Consider the following 22265-nt stretch of genomic DNA (forward strand, 5'->3'; position numbering starts at 1 on the left):
AGAGAAAGAGAGAGAGAGAGAGAGAGAGAGTGAGGTGATGTTGTTTATTCAGGGCCGCAGGTCTGGGCTATGGGCCAGGCAGGGCTGGGGCTGTGGGGCTGAGGCAGCGCTGGTGCTGGGCTGTGCGGTGCGGTGCGGTGCATCTGTGTGGAGCGCGGGCCGGGGCACGGGGAGAGAACCAAGGTATGCACAAAACAGGAAGAGCTACGGAGCCGGAGCCAGATGGAGCACCAGAGGCCACAGCCAACTCAGCAACCTGCGTAGTGCATGCTTACACACACGCTTACACACACACACACACACACACACACACACACACACACACACACACACACACACACACACACACACACACACACACACACACACACACACACACACACACACACACACACACACACACACACACACACACACACACAATTTATCTATTCACTACTATTTACAATAATGACAAAACGCTTTGTGGTTAACTTATTACACTTACTTACTAATTCATTTGGCTGATGCTTTTATCCTAAACGACTTGCATACGTCAATTTTTACAAGGGCCAGTTTCCTCAGAACAAGTTAAGTACCTTGCTCAAGGACACAACGGTAGCAGCCGGGAATTAAAACGTCAATTTTTCCAGCTCCTGTTTACAAGCCCAGTTCCTTAGCCACTATGCTAGTACCACTAATATAGGCTAATCTTTTTCACAGTCAAGGAAAGTAGCTGGTGGGTAATGTTTTACATAGAAAACACACAACGGCAGTAGTAGATTCAGAGAAACAGAGAGACTGAGGGAATACAAACTGAAAATATGCGAAAAGGAGAACAGACTAGGTGGCTCATTAAAAATAAATTGAGGCTCAGTTCGAGCCAGAGGTGTGTTTTCTCTCCTACACACAACCACTGGAATGTGAACCAGAGAAGCTGGAGGGCTAACCACCTGTTTGCTCAGCTGGAGCTGACCTGCAGGCAAAGACAGGCAGCCCCTGTAGCCCACATTCACTGCCACTGCCACTGATGAGGGCAGCCGCCACTGGCCTTCCCTGCTGGGAGCGAGGGGCAGACGCCAGGGTGGCCGAGCAGTGGGCACCACCGTGTGAGGTGCAGAGAACAGAGGAAACATCCTTTATCTAGCCAGACTGAGCCATTAATCAGACACTAGCACAGAGATCCCAGACTGATGATAAAAAACAGTGAGAGACTTACAGAGAGAGAGAGAGAGAGAGAGAGAGGCTGAAAAAAAAAGAAGTCAAAAGAAAAGTAAAAACTAGAGTAGATTTATCAGATGTAAGCTTGTCCCCCTCATAGCCTCAGGAAATGGCTGCTTAAAGACTGCGTCTTTTAATGGGAGCTGCTGACCTCAGTCGAATAAGCCCCAAAGGACATATGCAGTAAAGCCAAGGAGATCTACTCGTAAATGGCAAGACACAAATCTACTTGTAAATGGCAGAACAGTGCACACTCATTCAATTGTTGTCATCTTGGAACAAAACATGGGCTTTTAGACCTGATGACTAATTGATCTGCATTGTATTCAAGTCTTTCCAGGGCTGAAAAGCTAATAGCACATATCACCTGCCTGTGACAGCAGTGTGAGCCAACTGTGCCTGATGGATTCCTCTTTGTTTAAACCTTCAATGTTTCAACAGGGTGGAAAAAGAGCAAAATATTAATGCTAGTCCGCTCTTGCTCACTTCATTCACTTCGTATTCCACATCATTCATTTCCTACATGTACAGTACAACAGGTGCATGCACGTGTTCGCTCAAGATGTGGCAAATAACACACATTCAATTCAAGTCTAAACATTTGGCCAGACAATTACTATAATGTTGAGCATGCCATGCACTGTGAAATTGTCTATAAAGTTTGTTGCTAAACATGGATCATATTTATGGAGGTAGAGAAGATGCTAAAGTATGTGGCTGAGACAGAATATTGTAGCTTGGTGTGTGAATGGTTTGACATTTAGGGTTTTTTGAGTGCTTGTGAGGCTGCCAATCCAGGATCAGGCCTCAGGAGAGCGTATATGTGTGTGTGTGTGTGTGTGTGTGTGTGTGTGTGTGTGTGTGGAGAAGGAGGGGGGAGGTGGCTCTTGGCCAGGTCGTCCTCGCCTTGTTGGGGGGGGGGGGGGGGGGGGGGTCTTTAGGAGCTGGCGATGAGCCAAGGCCAGAGTCGATTTTCATTTGCATTCACATGAGGATGAGGTACAGAGCGGAAAAACAACTTTATCTCCAAGCAGAAATAACTCGGAATATTTAGGCCAGCCCACTACACACACTACAAGTCCTCGCGGTGTGAAATATTCATGCAGCCTCGTCCTGCTCGGTAAAAGATGAAGGAGAGGAGGGAAAGCGCCAGACGCGAGATCTAAAGGTGCTCTGCAGAAACGCAGGCTGCCTCCACCAACGCTGCTCAGCCCATGGGCTCCATCAAAACGGACCCCTCCCAATCACCCAGTTCCAGCCCTCCGGCCAACATGACATGCACAATTTATGCAGATGGAATCCACTTATGGAGGCCCTCCATGTGAATCAACATCATTTTATAAAGTGAAGTTATCGCGTGTGTGTATGAGTGAGAGAGAGGGAGAGAGGAAAAAGGAGAGCATTAGAGAGAGAGAAAGAGGAAGAGCAATCAAGAGAGAGGTAGATGAAAGGAGACAAAGAGACATACTTTTGAGACTGAGAGACTGAGCGAGTGATATGTCCTCTTGCACAGTGAGGGTTTCCTCCCGTATGCTTTCAGTGACTGGAGCCTTTTGAAGACTACTAGCCTCCTCTTGTCTGTGACTTTTATTTCCCTTCATAAACAGAGCCTGGCCTCCCTATAAATAGGCCGCCTGCTAAGCAAGCACTTGCGAGGGTCAACCCCCCCGCCGTCATGTCCACTTCCCCCCCGAGACCCAGACCCTCCATCCCGCCATCGCCATCTCGCCTGAGCAGCGCCGCCGAGCCGCGCTACGTGCACGTCCACATGGACTCGGAGTCGCTAGTCGGCCATACGTTCACGGCACCAGCTGTCGCGCAGATGTTTTCCCAACCTCGTTGCAACAACGACCCCGCTCACAAACACCCCGCCCTCGTTTTCCTTCGATTGGAAGCCGCCAACCTGGCAGTGAAAAAAAAAAAAAAAAACGCTAAATGCGCTAACACGGCGAGTCCGGGGTAGTTGGGGGGAACTGACCAAACAGCCGACGACCGAGACAGGGGGTGCGGAGTGAGCCACAATGGGCCAGGCCGGAGCACCGGAGCGCTGGTCAATAAAAGCCAGTCCCGGAGCCGAGGAGTTATGGCTCCTCTGGGTCTGTGCTGTATGTCCAGTGTACACACGGAGAGAGCCTTTCTCCCATCCAGTGTTGTCCTCCGTAGCACACGGGGAAGGGGAGAGGGGAGGCGAGGGGGGAGAGGGGTGAATGGTGGATTGTTGGGACTGTTGGAGTTGGAAGAGTCGTACAGACAGCACACACAGACACGCATTCCTTGTCTAGTGCATTCCGTATGCTGCTCGTCAGTGATGATCGGTATGAGGGGAATTGGGGAGGGGGGGATAGAATTGGACGACAGTCTGAGAGTAGTTTTTTCATAGTGCACATTTCACCACGCACGTCATGTTGGACAAGGAGTTCGGGAAGCAACGCTTGAAACTCCAATTGGAAACGGAGCCAAAACAATGCAATTGAAACTGGGGAACGTTCCCATACACAAACACTTGCAGCAACAAGAGACAATAACTGATTTGACATAGCTTGCCTTGTGTCTACATTACACCAAAGAACAACTGTTCAGGTTCAGAAAATACATTCAACAAATTCTAAATAATGATAATAATGATATTCTAATAATAATAATGGACCCCCTCCTCCTCTCTCTCCTGGGACTAGGGGACTCGACACACACACACACACACACACACACACACACACACACACACACACACACACACACACACACACACACACACACACACACACACACACACACACACACACACACACACACACACACACACACACACACACACACACACACACACACACACACACACACACACACACACACACACACACACACACACACACACACACACACACACACCCTTGTCTGTCCTGTTCTCCCCTTGTCTTGTCTTGTTTGTCTTATATGTTGTGCGTCTTATGTGTCGCTATGCCTGCATGGAGAAATTGCCCCCTCGGGGATAAATCATTTTTTTTTAATTGAATTGAATTGAATAAATGTAGGCCCTGCCCTGTTCACTGATTGTGTATTGTGTTGTCATTTACATTGCAGCTTGCCTGCCTATCCACTTCTATGTTCTACTTTATCCCTCTGACTGTAGGGGATCAATTCCACTTCTGTGGAATCACCCTCCTCTGGATCTCCAAGAGACAGTCAAATCCTGAGAGAATAAACTGAAATAAATTAAACAAAGCATGGGACCAAACCACTCTTTTTTGAGGAACTACCTGAAAAGGAAAATTTCTAAGAAAAATCTTCGAACGACGACGCTCAGGCACGCATGTCAAATAGCAGCGCAGCTGATGTGCCAGAACAGATGTTCGCAATTTCCCGACCAGAACAACACTCTCCGCAAAAACCCTCCTGTTATGTCAAATACCTGACTGTTGTTCTACCAAATACCTGACAGGAGCAGGGGCAAAATAAGCCCTGAATCTGCCCCTGTTGTTGTCAATGACGTGAAAACAAAGCCCATAAATGCAGATCAAGAACTCCACCTGTGCCGCCTCTATTCCTGTCTGTATTCCTATCTATTCCTGTATTCCTATCTATCCTATCTGTATTCCTATATATTCCTATCTGTGAAGAAAATGGAAACAACAACCGCGCATGCTGATAAATATGGAATGCGTTGCCTGCGTTGACCCCAGATACGCCATCCCAGACATGGAAGGCACAGATCCACAGTTCTACAGCAGCATATTTCGGAGCCCTGGACTTACGGCTCTGACTCAGGAGATGAATGTATGAGGAGTACTGACTAAAAAACACATCAATACCCACACGCCTCAGAAAAATGGCAATAATGTGCGCCGTACATCTCCTGCTTACCCAGACAGATTCTTAGCCTGTTTCTGAGCTGACAAGATTATTCATGGGGGATTCAGCGTTAACCACAACACATAAATAACCACTTTCTGTCTTATGAATAATAATAGTAAAGATTCATAAGCCACAGCCCAACTGCTTTGGAAAGCCATTTTCTAAAACAACTTGGAGATCTGATTGAGTCATCGCCTCAACAAGGCCTGGGCTTAACTGCTAAAGTATTCAGTCTGCCGAGTACTCTCCACACCCCCTGAAAAAAAGTCTCTAACCTTCAGGCCATCCCGAATCACTTCATTTTTTTGGAGGGGATACGTCTGGCCTCTGCCAAGGCACAGAGCTTCATCTGCTATTTCCCGTGTGTGCTGGAGAGGCGGGCCAAACACTCGGGCCACAGTCACTCACTCGCAGTCAGCCAGCCAGACAGCCATCAGCCATCAGCCAGCCGCCCAGCCATGCCTCTCTGAAATAATAACTCACTCACGTGCAGCCGACAGGACAATCTGTGCTGCGTTTCTCTCAGGCTCCGTCATCCGCTTTGTTCCCTGTGCGTGCAGGGCATGATCCCCGACGCCAAACAAATCTGTCTCTATCAGAGGGGAGGAATTAAGGGAGTGAAAAAAAAAATGCCGTGCTTTGCTGCTACTGGACTTTACCTGAATGGGTGTGACTGAATGAATGCTCTGGGGCATGTTCAGGTTGAGGCACGAGCAAAAAGCTGAATTAAAAGGTTCTTTTTATATCCAGCAAATTCAGAGTCAGAAAACAGCAGCAGTAACAAACCAGAAGAGATGGACACAGGGCAAAACAGAGAGACAGAGAGACACATGTCATAGATTTCCTGAATATATTCCTAGTCAGTCAAATCTATATTCCTGACTAGGATCAGATCAGTATTGTCTCAATATGGTCGGTCCTGTCCCATCATACCAGATCTTACCACATCCTGCATTTCCCTCACACATCACACATCACACATTACATCATAAGACATCATCTTTCTGCACATAATGCATCTTCCAGAGCCGCTTTCATCAAATAATAAATCTCTATTTTGTTTCCCAACTCACTACAGAGCACAGAAGCCTTTAATGCATACTGTGTACACACACATTAAAAAAGGATTCCAACTGAACTTTGCCAAGAGGTTGTCCATTCATCCAAAAAGCCCCCCCCCCCCCTCCTGAGAACACATCTCATCTCACCCTGTTCTGCATACCTGACTGAACTCATCAGTGGCACTTCAGATGTGCTAAACACTCCTGATGATCTGCATTAAGAGCATTACGATTACACACGGAACTCAACTGGGTGTGCCTGCAACAGAGAGAGAGAGAGAGAGATAGATAGATAGATAAAAAGATAGAGCGAGAGAGACAGAGATAGATAGATAGATAGAGAGTGAGATAGAAAGAGAGAGAGAGATAGAGAGAGAGCAAGAGAGATAGATAGAAAGATGAATCTGAGAGGCGGAAAGGGGAGGTCATCAGAGGGTCTGGGAGGCACCAGAACTAGGGCACAACACAGTCAGAAACTGGTGGCGAGTGCACAACGCCCAAACCCCATGAGTGGCCAGGAAGAGCCCGCTCAGAGACAGACTCATCAACACTTCCTGTGCAATCATGTCTAGCAGAGGCCATTCATTCCTTGATACCATCCTGAGTTCCGACACAAATCCACGACTGAGCCGGCGAGCGTGAAAAAGTCCTCTCCCGCCATCAGGTTTCATAAATATGCATTGTCGACTCTGGAAACATAAAAGACTTCTATTCATTTTTAAAAAGCGCATCTCATTTCTGAATATGTAAATTCTCGCTTGCCTGCGCGTCCTCACATAACCCTGTTATAATAATCCTGGCTTTGTAAACAGGCGTCATTAGAGCATAAATGAAAAAGCAATACACTTAGCAGCATCAGGCTATAATGAACATCACACAGAAGCTGCTCCTTGGTCATTGCTTTTCTCTGTAATTGTCGTCAAGCTCCACACTGGAAGGACAGATTAATCAAATGCATGCTCAAACTTTAGAAAAGGAAACTTTTGGAAATGTTAAGTTCAGATGAGCAAAATGTTCCCATAAATGTTTAACCATAGCATCTTAAAATCCCTTTTAGGCCATAGTTATTTGACCTGGGCCAGGTGTGACAATGTGCTCTGACCAAGTGCTGGCAGAATTGCGCGATTTATCAATTTTCTAAGCTCATCAACAGTATTTTACTGAGAGATTTAAGGTGCAAAAAAGCAGGGAATCCAACCAGCTGCCATGCCGGATGTAGAGCCCATTTGTACACAAAAAGAGAGACAGGTCTCCCTGACTCAACACGTTAATTAGCATTCCCCACGTCAGCTGCAATTGGTGATGTCCACGTGGCCTCCTGACAGTTCCATTACTAATGCAAGGACTTGCTCTCCATTGTGTGGAAGAAAAACACATTTCTCCATGAAAAACAGTCCTGGTGGTGGTGGGGTCTGTAAGATAGTGGCAGTGTCTGACTTTAATGTGTTTTCAGACCACAAAGGAGTCACAAAAACTGACGCAGTGATTATATTTAGCCCTGATCCATGTGAGCAATGAGCATCTATGAAAAACGTGACACGACACCGATGTACACTGAGCCACGGTAACTTTACATTACGTTCCGGGAAAACCTCTTGCTGTGACTGCTTAGATCTGGAATATGTTCTCACTTCTTCAAGGTCAGGAGACGGAACCCCAGAGACCTCTCAGAACATCCTCAAACAATTGGCACGTGTACCCTTCACAGATGTTCTGGAGTGAATTGTTAGCTCTGCTGTGCAGCGATTCAGTCAGAGTGTTTTTGAGGCTATTTGAATAAACCGACTGCTCAAAACATCCAACAGAGTTATGTAATGTTAGGGCAACATTTAGACATGATAATCTTGCAAATGTAGCATAATAGTATATACTGTAGACATGTCATGTTTAATAAAAAAGAAGAGAGACAATTGAACTGGTTTCAAACAATGTCCCACAGATTACCTCTTTTCAATCCACTCCTCATACTTTCAGTGAAAAGGTTGAAACTGAAGACTGACTGGAATCCTTTTCAAAAGTACAAAATAGTGATATATAGGCCTAGTCTTTCAGATCAATACTCCCTGAAAATGTTTTTGAAATGTTGGTCATCTCAAATAACAGAGATAAATTCAATGTGAAATAAAGCACTTTGATCTAATGATCTAAATTTCAGGCATACTTTTTGTCTGGCTACAATAGCCCTTAACTTGATTATCTTCCAGTCTGGGTTGTCTGGATTGTATCATCTGTTGATTGGTTATCTTGACCCACCATGCTACCTCATTTGGTCCCTGGGCTTTCTACAGCCTGCCAATGGGAGCACTAGGTAATCAGACTATGAGGAAGAAGTTGTAGCAGAGAGGCGACCGGGTTTCTCTTGACCTTCACCTGGGTCTGACCCAATTCACATACCCCTGATTGCAGGCCGCTGTAGTGCACACTCAAAAAGTGCAATTGTTTACTTGCTAGCATGATTGGAACAAATCAGGCTCATCAGGTCCTAAAGTTTTCATGTTTTTCACGGCTTCCTACAAGGGAAAGTTTTAGTTGGGTGCAGTATGCTGCCAGCAGTCAGAGTGTTCTTAGCCCCCCTGTCTTAGAACACTTTGTTGAAATCAAAGCTGGTTTCAAGTAGCTTCAGCTGATCTCATCGTGAATCTTTGGTCTTTGCAGACACTGGGAAATATTTGAGTTGAGGGGGAAAAAACTAACCAATGGCAAATATTGATTCTCCCTTCATATTTTCTTCAAGTTTTTTAAACAGTAAAAGATGTTTGGACACACTTAGCGCAATGACGGCACACAGGGCCCAAGGCTAAATTTGGGGATAGACACAGAAAATAAGCGTGCTCATGATACTGCCAATCAGCTGAAACTCACAAATGAACGGAAATGTGTTCCTAACATTCTGATCTCACAGACCCCAGCCAGATCGGTGAGTGTGTGTGTGTGTGCGTATGTGTGTATGTGTGTGTGTATGTGTGTGTGTGTGTGTGTGTGTGTGTGTGTGTGTGTGTGTGTGTGTGTGTGTGCATGTGTTTTTCCAGGGATGATTACCTAACTACATTCAACAGGGCGCTCGTCTCGACGTCAGCGGGCATTGTTGATGAGAGGACATGCGGGCGACACTGGCCAGACCATGGCCGCGGGACGCACAAGGAGTCCCTCCACGGCCCCCTGTGAGTGAGCCATCAGGTCCCTGGCTCCCAGCGCCTGCTCTTATGTAACACCGGGGGGGTGCTTGGGCTTGAGGAGGATGCGCCGTCCTGTAGTGAATTACAGATGAGGCGGCGGCGGCAGGCCGGGTGAGATTTGACATCTTTTCCGATAATTAACTTTTCATTGGGAGGACGTGTGCAGCATGCTGGGCACGGGCCGGGAGCGCTCGCCTCGCAATGGCGCTCCATCCATTAGCAATAAATTGGACCAGAAGCACAGAGCACTCTCCCATGCCAAAAGCACATCCTGCATACAAATCCAAGCCAGCCTGTGTGTGTGTGTGTGTGTGTGTGTGTACGTACATGTGTGTATATGGAGAATATGTTGATAAAATACCACACACACGTGGACCCGAAAACACACACACACACACACACACACACACACACACACACACACACACACACACACACACACACACACACACACACACACACACACACACAGAGAGAGAGAGAATACCATTACCATCCCAACGACAATGTGAATGCACTACTCCAAGACACCCCTCCAATGGGAAGGACAGGAAACAAACATAACATGGAGCCTACACCTGAAGGTTGGAATATCTGACAAAGCTTGACATCGGAGTGTGCTGCTGCTCTGTTTATAACTCAATACTCTCGTGACCAGCACCTCTGCTTGAGTATGCATGATAAAAACACCAGACATCCAAGAACCATTTTCAAATCTCTGACAATCTGTTGCGCCCATCATACAGAAGGCGCGTGCAGGTGCAGTGCAAAAAAGCAGACGGCTGTGCTGAAGTCAGTCAGCTCGTGTCCCTCACTCTGACAAGGGGCTGGAGAGCAGTGCACACGTCAGCAGAGGCAAGGCCATCAACACAAACTCATTAGGAGTCAACCACCTAAGGAAAGGTACAGTAGCAGAGACCTCAAAAACACCACCAAGGTTGAAATGAAGGGACACGTCACATGTGACACATACATCTAGAGATGTGATGCAGCCATTATCAGCCAGGAGGCACCCGGCTTCGAAAAAGGTCTGTTAGCGCCAAATGTGTTGCTGTGCCACTGAGCAGAACAAACCTGAGAAAAGAGGTGTACCTTTACCAAGCTGAATTTCAATGGCTTTTCCACTCCTCTTGTAGGAGGTCTTTTTCTCTTTCTTTCTTTCTTTCTGTCTTTCTGTCTTTGTCTTCCGATGAGATTCAGCGGCAGTGTTTATGGCGTGTGGGTGGTGCAATGGGCTGTAGGCCTTGCAGAGCAAAGCAAAGCAAAGCAAAGCGGAGCTTCTCTCAGCTCAGAAGCAGAGCTTGGCACAGATACGCGGCGCTACTACCACTCATGCCATGCTGAAAGCCGGGCACAGGCCACCTACTCTCCCCCTGGCACCGCGACACGTCACCCACGGCCCACCAGGGAGTGTGGGCGAGCGCCACCTTCTTCAAACGGATGCCTAGATAACAAATATTCAAGTTCCCCACAGCAGACGTATCCCACACTGCACAACAAATGCATTACTAGGCCTGAAGGCCTAAGCCAAGCCTAAGGCAAGAGTAGTAACACTAGTCCTATGGCTGCACAAACAGAGCACTGACAGAAGCAAAGGGGGATCAGCAAGGTAAACCTAAGTAATCAAGGTTCAGCAATCAAAAAAATCATTTATTTTAACGATTGATGAATTACAATGACGATCATTTTCCGTCCTGAATGTCGCAGTTTGCGTCTGCAACTGTTTTTACTCCGTTCTAAATAGCCCAGTTCTTAGTGATTTACATAACTCTGCAGTTAACAACAAACGGTTTCAGTTTGAGGTGCACACAGCACCTCTTATAGAAACTTGGCATTTTACTGTTGAACTGTTATATCATAATGTGTCAGCACAGACTGGCTAGAACTGTTGACACTGTCGTTAACCTGCTAGATGATGCTAGCAACACTAAAGGAATGAGTTATTTTTTTACTGTAATATAAATCAAGTAAAAAATAGTAACAGGTCCTAAAGCAACAGTACGCTCAGTTCCATTAAGTGATACAGCAAGTTATCAGCTATACACGTACAGTTCTGTTTATACAAGACAGATAAATTAGATGATAATAACTAACAAAACACTACAAGAGCATATTTCTCAACAAACTCTCCCCTCTGGAGAGAAGAATTCTGACTCACTTGTGTCTCCAGCAATCAAGATGGCAAACACTTCATTCTTTGGTCAACGTTTACATAATGCCACTCTGGTCAGACCATCTCACAGATGCAGACAGACAGACACACACACACACACACACACACACACACACAAGCCCTTGCCAGGCCGGGTCCATGGTAGCAAGGATGACGTGCAGGGGTCAGTGGGATGTTCAGTAAGAGTCCGGAGAGGAGGGGTTTGTTGCGGTAAGTGACGTGAGCAACAGGTCCATGTGTACAAGATACCACTCACCCACCGATGGGGGGGGTTCCCCTTCACAGCTATAGATGGTGAGGACGAGAGAGCGGGGTAGAGAAAGGGGAAGAGAGAGAGGGAGAGGGAGAGAGAGAGAGAGAGAGAGGCAGGACTTGAGCCGTGAGCCGTGATACAGATCTGTTTGCAGAAACTGGAGCCCTCCAAGAGTTGCCAGTAAGGCCGGCTGTTTCTGTAATCACTTCCTGTGTGAATGAAAAAGCCTGGCACAGACAGTCTCCCAGCAGGAAAGCAAAAGCACAGGACGCAACGTGAAAACAATCACGTTTTTGTGTATTTCCACGGTCACAGGGATTCTAAACAAACAAACAGAGCAGACCAAACACAGACCAAAACCATGCTGGTAACACTGGGGCTATACAGCAGAAACATGTTTAACCCCCAAATGCGGACCAAACTGATATGGACGGCAGGGCAGGAGACTGCACCAGAACACAGAACTCGTCAACACCCAGGCACAAAGCTTGCAAGTGCACCAAAACAATGCAGGGTCCACACGCCAGAACGATGACACAGGTCAGTCGACAGAACTGCTGCCAGGGATAACTACACAGACACAGTATACGTACACACGCACACAGACGTAAACATAGACAAAAACACAGACACAAAGACCAAGTCGAACACAGCCTCCACCATGACATCACAGAGCATCAAGAACACAGAAACCAGCAGACAGACACTGCCAAGGCCAGAGACACAGGCACCAGCATGTGTATGACCCAAACTCAAATAAACAGACACAAACACAGGAAACACGCACATTTTCCTCGGCTCAGTCTGCATATACAAAGTGTGTGGCCCATGCCTGGCTGGTATGGAGGCAGGCATATATTTTGAATCATGTTTTCATAGGCAACTACTGGTGCCATCTTCAGATGAATATTTATGGTAGATGGTCTTGTGAAGGACGTCCTAACTAGCCATGAAATATGCAGCTCTAAGGTATGGAGTGGACCACCACATGAACATGTACAGTACAACAAAAGCTTTCACAGTGCAACATTCCAGAAAGCCAGTGTCCACTGCTTTTCAGAAGAACAATTGATTGTTATTTGCTGCTTTTCTGACAGTGGCAAAATAGACTGAAAATAAAGCCACTCATTTTGTCTCTGCATGCTAAGGGGACAGGGCACTGGTCTGCCTGTACAGTATCTGCCATTCAGATACCTAAATTGTTGGGTGAGGGGTAAATCTGGATTCAAGTGCCGACCTTCTTCAACTCACTTTTGCTAAACTGCTGCGGTCTTTAATTAACAGGCATGTGACAGAGTGAACGAGTACAAAAGCACCTGTGAAAATCTCCTCTCAGCGGGTCAGAAAAGAATGCTGCGGTCACGGTGTGGAAAAGAATGTGCTGTTTTTCTTCTTCTTCCCTCTCATGCAAAAGAAAAATATGACCGGTGAGAGCTGCACTTGAGACAGACAATCAATTGGATAAGGGGAAAAACACAAACAGAAGGACATTCATCTTGTTCTACAGAGGATATAGAAATTGCTTTCAAAGCACCGGCAAAGATTGATGATGGCTAATTCAGCAAAAATTGACTTCTCCTCCAGGTACCTTGCTACATTGTGCACTTTCTCACTCTCCAATCTTTCTCTCTAGTTCCAGTGTTTCATGTGAGCAAAAATGTGTGCCGTGGAAAGTGCAGTAATGTTCATGAGGAGTCAGACAGTAGGAACAACAGATGATTAAAGCTTCTCCACCCTGCTGGGAATGCAAAGGCTTCAAGGGACCAACAGATGTAAGACTTAAAGCCAATTAAACATCTTGTTCGGAGAGAATATATCTACTGTAAGCCATCCTGAGCCTCCCCAATCCCCACCTTACATGCTCAAGATATGATCACCATTACACAATTCAATCATATGTTAACCCAAACTCTAAAGCATCTGATCATTGTACTTGATGAGAAGGCAATTAAGGCACATGCAAAAATCTTTTTCTCAGGGTTTCTGGCAGCTAGGAGACAGTGCCTCCAGGAAAAATACTGATTAAATCATGATTTTGGATAATTTCTTCAATTATATTTTACTTTCATGAACAACATTTGCACATATAATACATAGCAAATTCATGCAAGGCTTGATGTCAAAGTTAGTATCAAGCATTAATCTTAATGCAGATTGTTTTACTTTCAAAGCTTAAAACAGCAGTAGAGTTCATGTCGAATACTAGGGAACTCAACGATCAAAAACAATCAACGAATAAAACCAATACAACACAAAAGACAAGAGCACAGCTGGCTCTGATAAAAGGCTACCTTGTAATAATGTTGGTGATGCCATGCTGGGGCTTTTTCCCCCCCTTGAATTTTAGCAAAATTGTCAGACTGAGAATTGCATAGCACATAACCAAAGGAACTAGTTACAGGCAATAATAATGTAGTAATTAAAGGTCTGTTTATGAGTCATGTGACCAGTGAGAGAGAATTGAAAGACAATGCCAGCACTTGCTGCTCTAAGTGTATGCTTCAAAAAAGTAGCAAATCGTCCCGTACTGTCCACTGATTGAGGCAGGATAATTACATGTGAATGATCTGACCTATAAACAAAGTCTTCAAAGGGTATAGTAGGCAGCGTCTGCCTGCATGCCCCCTACCCTACAACTCCTCTCCTTTCACTCAGCAACAAGACTGAGACTGTTGCTAAGGAGAACCGGGCCTGAGAAACATGTTAATCGCAGAGGGCTACTGTCACTCCTCCTGGCATACCGTTTAATTGGGGGATGTTATTTTTCTTCATAAATAATCTGTTTAGACTGTCAGTTTACAGGTATGCATTTTACAGGTACTGCTCACAAATATGCCTCAAATATACTGGCATTAGAGTCTCCAGTTATTCTTTCACTAAATTCAAACCTTAGCATCTGTTGAGTTACACGCAGGCTTCTTTGGCTGGCTTCTCCATGTAGACTTTCAAAGTCTACATGGAGCAGGAAAGAAACCCAAGATAGAACAATCGGTGAGGCAGCACAAAGAAGCACAAGTGCAGGGAAACAACAGCCGACTGCAGCCCACCACATGCAACAGTGACCCCTGTCAATGGCCACTGCCTTTGCACTGAAGCCAAGTCAGTCTAAACCGACTTGTTACTGTATGTTTGTATATGGGTTTCCTCATTGGGATGTGGCGAGAACAAAGCTTAAAAACATCCTTTTGGCAAATTCCAACCACATGTCATTGTAAAATCAACTCTTCCACTGGACTGTGGTGGGGGGGGGGGGGGGGGGGGGGGGTCTGTTTCCCTGCCGACAACTAAGCAAGCATCCTGTGATTCTTAGATCCTTCTGCAGCATGCAACACAGAGTAGACACACATTGGTAGTGGTGGTAAGGCATCATGGTTGAACTTTCTGTTTGCTTTGAGCCAAATCTGTCTCAGGGAATCACCAGGGAACCAAGACAAAGTGCAGTTTAAACGTGTGGTGTTTTCTTAGGTGTTTTTTAAAAATCACAGAATTATTACTGTCCAGGTCAATGTTGTGTACACACCACCAAACAAGAACAAGAATCACTGACAGATCAAATAGAGTATTTTGTTTTTAAAAGCATGCAGTAATCAAGGGACAGGAATGATAGATGGCACAAACTGGTGCCTTCTGCGAAATGGCAAGTTTGGCCAAACTCTAACCTGTTCTGCCCACACGTTCAAACCTAGTGGGTGTGACTAAAAGGACAAAAGCTGATTAAAAGAACACTCTCACACAATTCACCAGAGCTGGGAATTGGAGGCCTGAAGGAAACAGAGGGAGACAAAAAAATGATGATGCCTCTGTGCAGAACTGCATTACTAAAAGTGGATTCCCATAGAAAATCTAGTGTTTCCCTTTTTCTTCCCTTTTTTTTACCAGGACATCAAACGTAGCACCTCAGCTTTGTCTATGCTCCGGGACACCACAAAGGCCCACGGAGTGGTAGTGGTCGTGCGGGAGGGGGAGGGAGCTATTTCCTCTTCTCTACAGGGAAGCAGCAGAGTGACCTAGCGCTGCCATGCTGAAGCCCTAAGCTGGTTTGGAGCGCTCCCACTCCATGTTTACACTCCATCTGCGTAGCACGGCATTGGGCTCTCTGTGGATCCTAGACCTCTTGGCACGCTGCCCTCCTCCATGTTGTGCCCACTGTTGCAAACGAGGACGACAAGGGGGAGGAGATCAAGGAAGAGGAGGAAGAGTGGTTGGCTCGATTCAGGGAGAGACACGGAAGGGCCCTATGACTGTTGTTTTCCAGAAGCATTACACAACCTTAAGAGACCAGAGCCACTTCAGTCTTTGCGCACAGGTGACCCTGAAGACAGTGGGGCCTTACTTTCTTCAAGGGCAGTGCAGCTGGCACGGTTACCTAACCCTTCGCGCCCGATGTTACCTCAGGTCAGCCCAGACCTTGCTGTGACACATCCTCTGTCGGAAACGGGGTGGGGTGAACTCAAGCATCTCCAAAACCATTCAATGACACTCCAAAAAGAGACACGACGTGATGAATAAACAAGACACGTGGAAAGGGAGGACTACAAAGGGGAGGGGGGGGGGGGTCACAAACAAAGCTCAGGGAAACTGAATGTCCATTACTTGGAGACAGGATCGTGCTTCAGGACCAGATGTCTGACCTTATCGTCCACCCTCCACCCATGCCACACAGCAAATGGTGCCCTGGATAGATTTAAATATGGCTCTTACCCTTTAACAGCTGCCATTGTCCATTCAGCCATATCAATATCAACGCTCCCATAAACAGTTAGGCCCACAAACCCTCAGGATTTGGGGTCGTGACCACTGTTATATGACATGTTTTGCCAGCTTCAGGTGCAGGAAGTATTAATAGCTGTTTTCCAAGTTACAGTCATGATTCAGTACTCAAAAGATATTAAGGCACCACCACTGACTCACATGAGTCATCTCCGGCATATTGAGGTAGCAGGTCTACAGTCGTCAAGAAGACAGAGTTTCAATCTGCATTCTAAACATTACCTAATTCACTAACACAGTGCATTACATAGCACATAACTCTATGGTTCTTAGCAGATACACAGTGAACAATCACTGTAAACGTGAACATAAACATATAGTGCAGTGCACTATGTTATGAATGACTGGATGTTCTGAACTCAGACTCAGTCATCTTGTGCACCCTAGATGCTGAGAGACTGCAGTGAGTGACTTGTTTGGGGGCAAGGCTGTTTAGAGATCTCTAAAATAACACTTCATCAAAAATTAGAGCTGATCTGTTTTAGAATTCAACACATTTCGTTTTTTTTTAGGATTAGTGACCAAGTCTGGTTTGCAGTGCCAGCCCAGGAAGGAAAGGGGAGGGATATGACATCTCTAGTGCCATCTAGTGTTGGGCTAAAAAAGGATGATGTGTGCACACTGGAGAACAATGAGATTTACACAGCGGTTTAATAACTGCTGGCAACTCCCACTAACAAATAAGAGTTGCTGTGTTCTTCATTGTATGATGAGACTATACGCTTATAGTGTAGGTTTATACAGTGAATGAAAGTGAATGCTAAAGGTTTGTCAAAAGTCAGCTGATTTTGAGTCACAGTATGTTCTTCTCTATTAAAAGACAAACAACAGGCGCACACCTGACAGGGGTGAAGGCTACCGCAGGCAGCGATTTTACCATTGGCAGGACAGCATGCAGGAAAACTACAGTGGCCTCGAGAGGGACAAACATAGCCAGTGCAGGCATCCGGTTGTTGATGACTGGTTAGAAAGAAAAACTTCCCTGACCTACTGAGCACAAAGAGGAGGTACACGACTCCAACAAAATTTTCCCTTTGTTGATTCCCCCTCATGGCTTTTACACCGAGCCACACATCCATGGCCCCATTCTGTTTGAAGACTCTATATGGGGAATTGGGAAATGCATTCCTCCTCAAAAATGCAATACAAAATACTGCACAAATGTACAAATTCAAAATATATGTATCTCTGCCTATGCCTGTGTATCTGTTCTTTATACAGGTACAGTATGTAGTGTTAAATAAAGTCATATACGGCATGCTGATGGAAGACCCCAGAGACAAGTACAAAGCGTCCAGCCTGTGGACTTTTAGCATCACCCAAAGTTACGGAACAGTGTGCGGCTCCACCACGGGGTTCCATTGATTTGCGTTAGCACGTGTGCGGCCTTCCTGCACATGCACGTGCTGCTGAGGCCAGTCGATGTACCCATGGCACCAACAGCTAGCATGCTAATGGCTTATTCCAATTTCGGTGTCACATAGTTCGTCAATTAGCATTCAGTCCATTCTACACCTGTCAAGTCATGGGGACTGGGATACTACTTATTTCAATTTAAAAGACAGCCTTTCAAACAAATCCTCACCCATCCACTGACAGTTAATGGCAATAGAATCTCAGGAAAGAGGAAATCTATTCAGAACTATTAGTGTGGAGCAGTGCTGACAGGCTATTAGGTTTATCCTAATACATAGAGAGCTACGGTAGTGCACATCACGTGTGCTGTCGTGTCCAACTGTCACAGTGATGTGCAAAACGTGTGTGTCTGAGTGCATGTACTGAGAGTCAGCTCTCAGCCGTTTAAAGGACTCCAGGTCATTGTCACATTTTCTCTGTCTTGTGCCAGTGTAGCAAACACCATGTTTTGCTGCATTTTTAAGCATTGTCCAAAACTGTAGATATCCAAACAATATCCGTATTATAACCCACACATGGATTCAAATGAAAGCACTTCAAAGAACACCTGAAATTACCTTTTGGGATAATCATTAATCCATACTTCACTTAATGTATCGTTTTTTTTTTTACCTGTACACAGGCTGCATCTCCCGAGCAATTCCAATAACAGCTTCTGGTTGGAACTGGTTGAACTCCTGGAAGAGGTCTCGGATATTACACCGATATTTCAGGTCCAAATCCAGCTGGACAATACGCTTCATATCTGTTAAGAGAAAGCCAAGAGAAGGAAGTTTGATTTGGCCATCACTCAAGACAAGAAATGCTGATAATCAGATCTACGTGGAAGTTCTTTCACACATGCACTGTGATGAAAACAATTACCATACAAAACTAAGCAGGGCTTTATTAACAGTAAATAAACAATAAATTCATGTTTTTATGTTTATGATTTAGGTCAATGTGTCAATTCATCAATTAGGCAGCAATGCGCAGCAGGTTTAGGGGCCAATGATGCCACCCGCAGGGGAAAATTCTCTGCTAACTCAGCGAATGCTATTTATAAAGTTTAAGTTCATTTCTCGAGGCAAAACTACCAAATCTCGAGCTTGGGATCACCAGCATCAAACAGCGAAATATGATTACAAGGCTGTTTGATGTTAGTGATGTCAACTGACCCTCGAAGGGCCTATAATCAAGAGCGTCTAAGTCCAAATCACCGGTCTTGGGTAAAACTAAGCACTCAAAGCCCTCTCCCGAGTACTGCCATTGTGACGTCTGACCATTCAGACAATGCTGTTGACTTGGAAAGGAAAACACACAGCGCAAACTAATCTTGTTGAACCTAGAACAATGTGGACTGACCTGACACAAGCACAGGCGAGAGCGCAGCATTTCGCCGCGGGAGGATTTCGGACTGATGTCTGTCCAAACAGGCGCCCGGAAATCAACTAAAACCGCAGAGTGTCAATCGCCTCTCTTCCCCAGCTCCATTAAAAACAAGGAAGTCCCCCCACACAATGCTGTTACATGAGTTTCACAGTCAAAGATAAAAGACAACGGCTAGAGCAGACAGATAGCACATAAGCTGGGTTAAAGACCACAATCACCCAGAAACTGTTGTCTGTTTACTGTACAGTGTTATGTCTGTCACTTCCCCTGGGACTGTTTTTGGGGGGAGGCAAAATCCACACTGTGGTGTACATGTAAAGCAAACTCGTTTGACGTCATAGGATTTGAACGTTAGAGCTTCAATGACACTTGGCATTTTCAGATCTTGACTGAGAATCGTTGCTTCAATTTTAGCCCCATTAAAAGACATGTCACAATTATATTTTGATTTATTTAAACTGATGACCGAGTGATATGATGATAAAACATAAACATTTCAAACGCACTTTTCAAGATTGAACAAGATTTCTTCTGAAGCATTTCCACCACAAGCAGTCATCAACAAGATATGTCAAATATCAGATACCGCTGCCGTTTCAAATGAGTAATTTCCAACACTGTTGACACTGTTGAATTCCTCAACAAAAATTCTCATCTTTACCCCACAAATCCAACAGTAAAGTGAGCAATGAGGCTGAAAGCACACACAACTGAGGGATGCCCTGAATCTCAGGCTACAAGACTGCAGAGGGGACATGGTGATCAAAGGACTGCTTCCGTTAACTAGCTTCACATCGCCTGTGGCAAAAGCAAAATGACTTCCCAGAACCACCAGGTTAGAGAGAGGGGGAGAGGGAGAGAGAGAGAGAGAGAGAGAGAGAGAGAGAGAGAGAGAGAGAGAGAGAGAGAGAGAGAGAGAGAGAGAGAGAGAGAGAGAGAGAGGGAGAGAGAGAGAGAGAGAGGTTTGTGGCAACTCCTAATCCGGGCATGCTGCATGCTCCTGTGGTAATGAGCCAGTGCTGCTGACACAGGAGTGGTCAAGTCGAGGAAAATGACTTTTGAAAGACCTTATGACTAATCATGAAGGTATCCTTGGCTCAGCTGGTTGAAGCCTGACTGTCAGTAACGAAGACACTGATTAACGTCTTGGCATTAATAAAACAGCAAAACGATTAAGCGAATAGATTAAGTATTAAATGTGAATGTGTTGAACAAGCCCGGAGGCTTTGCTAGTCCTAGATGGCCCTCATCTGTATTAGAGGAAGTTTATGCTTCTGCTTTGCTGTACTCTCTGTTTGGAGAGAAAGAGAGTAAAAAAAACAAGTCTTACTTAACAGGTCGAACTGAAAGTAGGTCACCATCATCATGTCCTTAATACTGTGGCTTATGTTTGCTCTTTTAGAGCATTCTAGGGATGCCTAATGAGAAGAAATATACTGAATAGTAAACAGACTATTTCCTATTTCTACATACTGTACATACATACATACATATAGGTCACATGCCCTTATACAGTGTGTTTTGTACAACCTCATTTGAAAAAATACACTTTGCTTGTGTTTTGTAAATCTAAGCAGGTACTTCAAATTTACAAAATAGTGCATTTTGCAGTGTTTTCCTTTTCCTTATATGGTCAGATGCATTAGATAAAAGAATTCTTTCCCAGGCACTATTTTGAGAATTCAGGTGGTTCTGGTTTTGTATATGATATTCAACTATACATATCCAGCATAGTATTACAGAGCACTCAATATCTATGACTTAAATGCTGGACAAGTTTCAATATTGCACCAATCAGTGGCAATCTCTACAGTAGATCACACAAATGAATGGTGTTCCAGGACCAACCTATCATGGTATGCACACAGACTTCAGTGGCTCTGATCATGCATTGATTCGCTAAACTTGATGTTCCTTCAACTCGAGTGGTGCTTGTTAAAATCCATCAGGTCTGCGGGGAAGTTGAGACGAGAGCAGGCAGAATGTAGGTCACAGGACCGGAGGCTGGAGGTGCCTTCCTTGCCATGTTTCACCAGAGGCAAAGCCCACAATGCCTTTAACAACAGAGGGCCCACTGTTTCCTGAACACAGATCAAGAAAGCTACAGCTTCTACCATGTGAAGCCCACAACACAGTGATATTCAAATTGCCTAGAGGGAAAAGTTATTGGCCCCAATTTCTTGGAAGACCTGTGAGAAGATCTGTGAGAAAATAAAGATGGCACCGTAACATGCCAACTGTATCTCAGGGACTGGATCAACCTACAACCACCTTCCAGCTAGATTAAAATCACTAAGAACCAGTAGACAGGCAGTACAGGCACCAATTAACTGGTGGGTGGGCTGGTGGACATGTTGTTTTACATGAATATAATGCACAGAATTGAATACATGAGAATATACTGTACAGTACATGGAACTCAATGCAGATATGAACGTTTCAGAGTAATTCAAGTACTGTACATTCTTAAAGCAGCTTGTCAACATGATAACCTCTGGCATGGTTAGCAAGGACATGCCGTTTTATTCCAAGTTGCAATGACATGCTTATCTCTGATCATACATCATGAACATTTATTTCAATATATATATATATATATATATATATATATATGGTAGCATGCAAAATAGGGACGGTCAGTGTCAATGTATTCTGTATGGCACACCCCACACAGCATCTCACAAAATCTCCTGAAAAAGGCATTTCAGTATATAGAGTCAAAATGAGACATGTTTGCCATTTTGGGACACTGGAGCAAATGGATTTAGGGTTAAATTATTTCCCCCACAGACAGACAGACAGTATATAATCACCTAAACCAAGATTGCCCATTCCAATGTTGTACTTTTCATTTTTTTCAGAGTTTTGTGTTTGTTTGTTTTTGGCTCATCGGTTAACTCTCTTTTTGCGCCCCTGAGAGCGCCCAAACAGGTCAGCTGCAGCAGTGAGAGAAGTAGGCTTTCCCAACATGCTCTACAGCCAAAACACGTCAC

At 45.1% G+C, this 22265-nt stretch overlaps 1 protein-coding gene across 1 annotated transcript in view; it reads right to left on the reverse strand.

The window, feature by feature from the left end:
- Positions 1 to 22265, reverse strand: part of xxylt1 (xyloside xylosyltransferase 1) — a 37464-nt gene that overhangs the window by 4315 nt on the left and 10884 nt on the right. Inside the window, exon 3 of the mRNA XM_062556385.1 lies at positions 18514 to 18646. Within this exon, the coding sequence (XP_062412369.1) occupies positions 18514 to 18646 (133 nt within the window). The remainder of the gene's footprint in view (positions 1 to 18513; positions 18647 to 22265) is intronic.

The sequence above is a fragment of the Sardina pilchardus genome, chromosome 15 (genome assembly GCF_963854185.1).
Source record: "Sardina pilchardus chromosome 15, fSarPil1.1, whole genome shotgun sequence".
In the NCBI taxonomy this organism is placed as follows: domain Eukaryota; kingdom Metazoa; phylum Chordata; class Actinopteri; order Clupeiformes; family Clupeidae; genus Sardina; species Sardina pilchardus.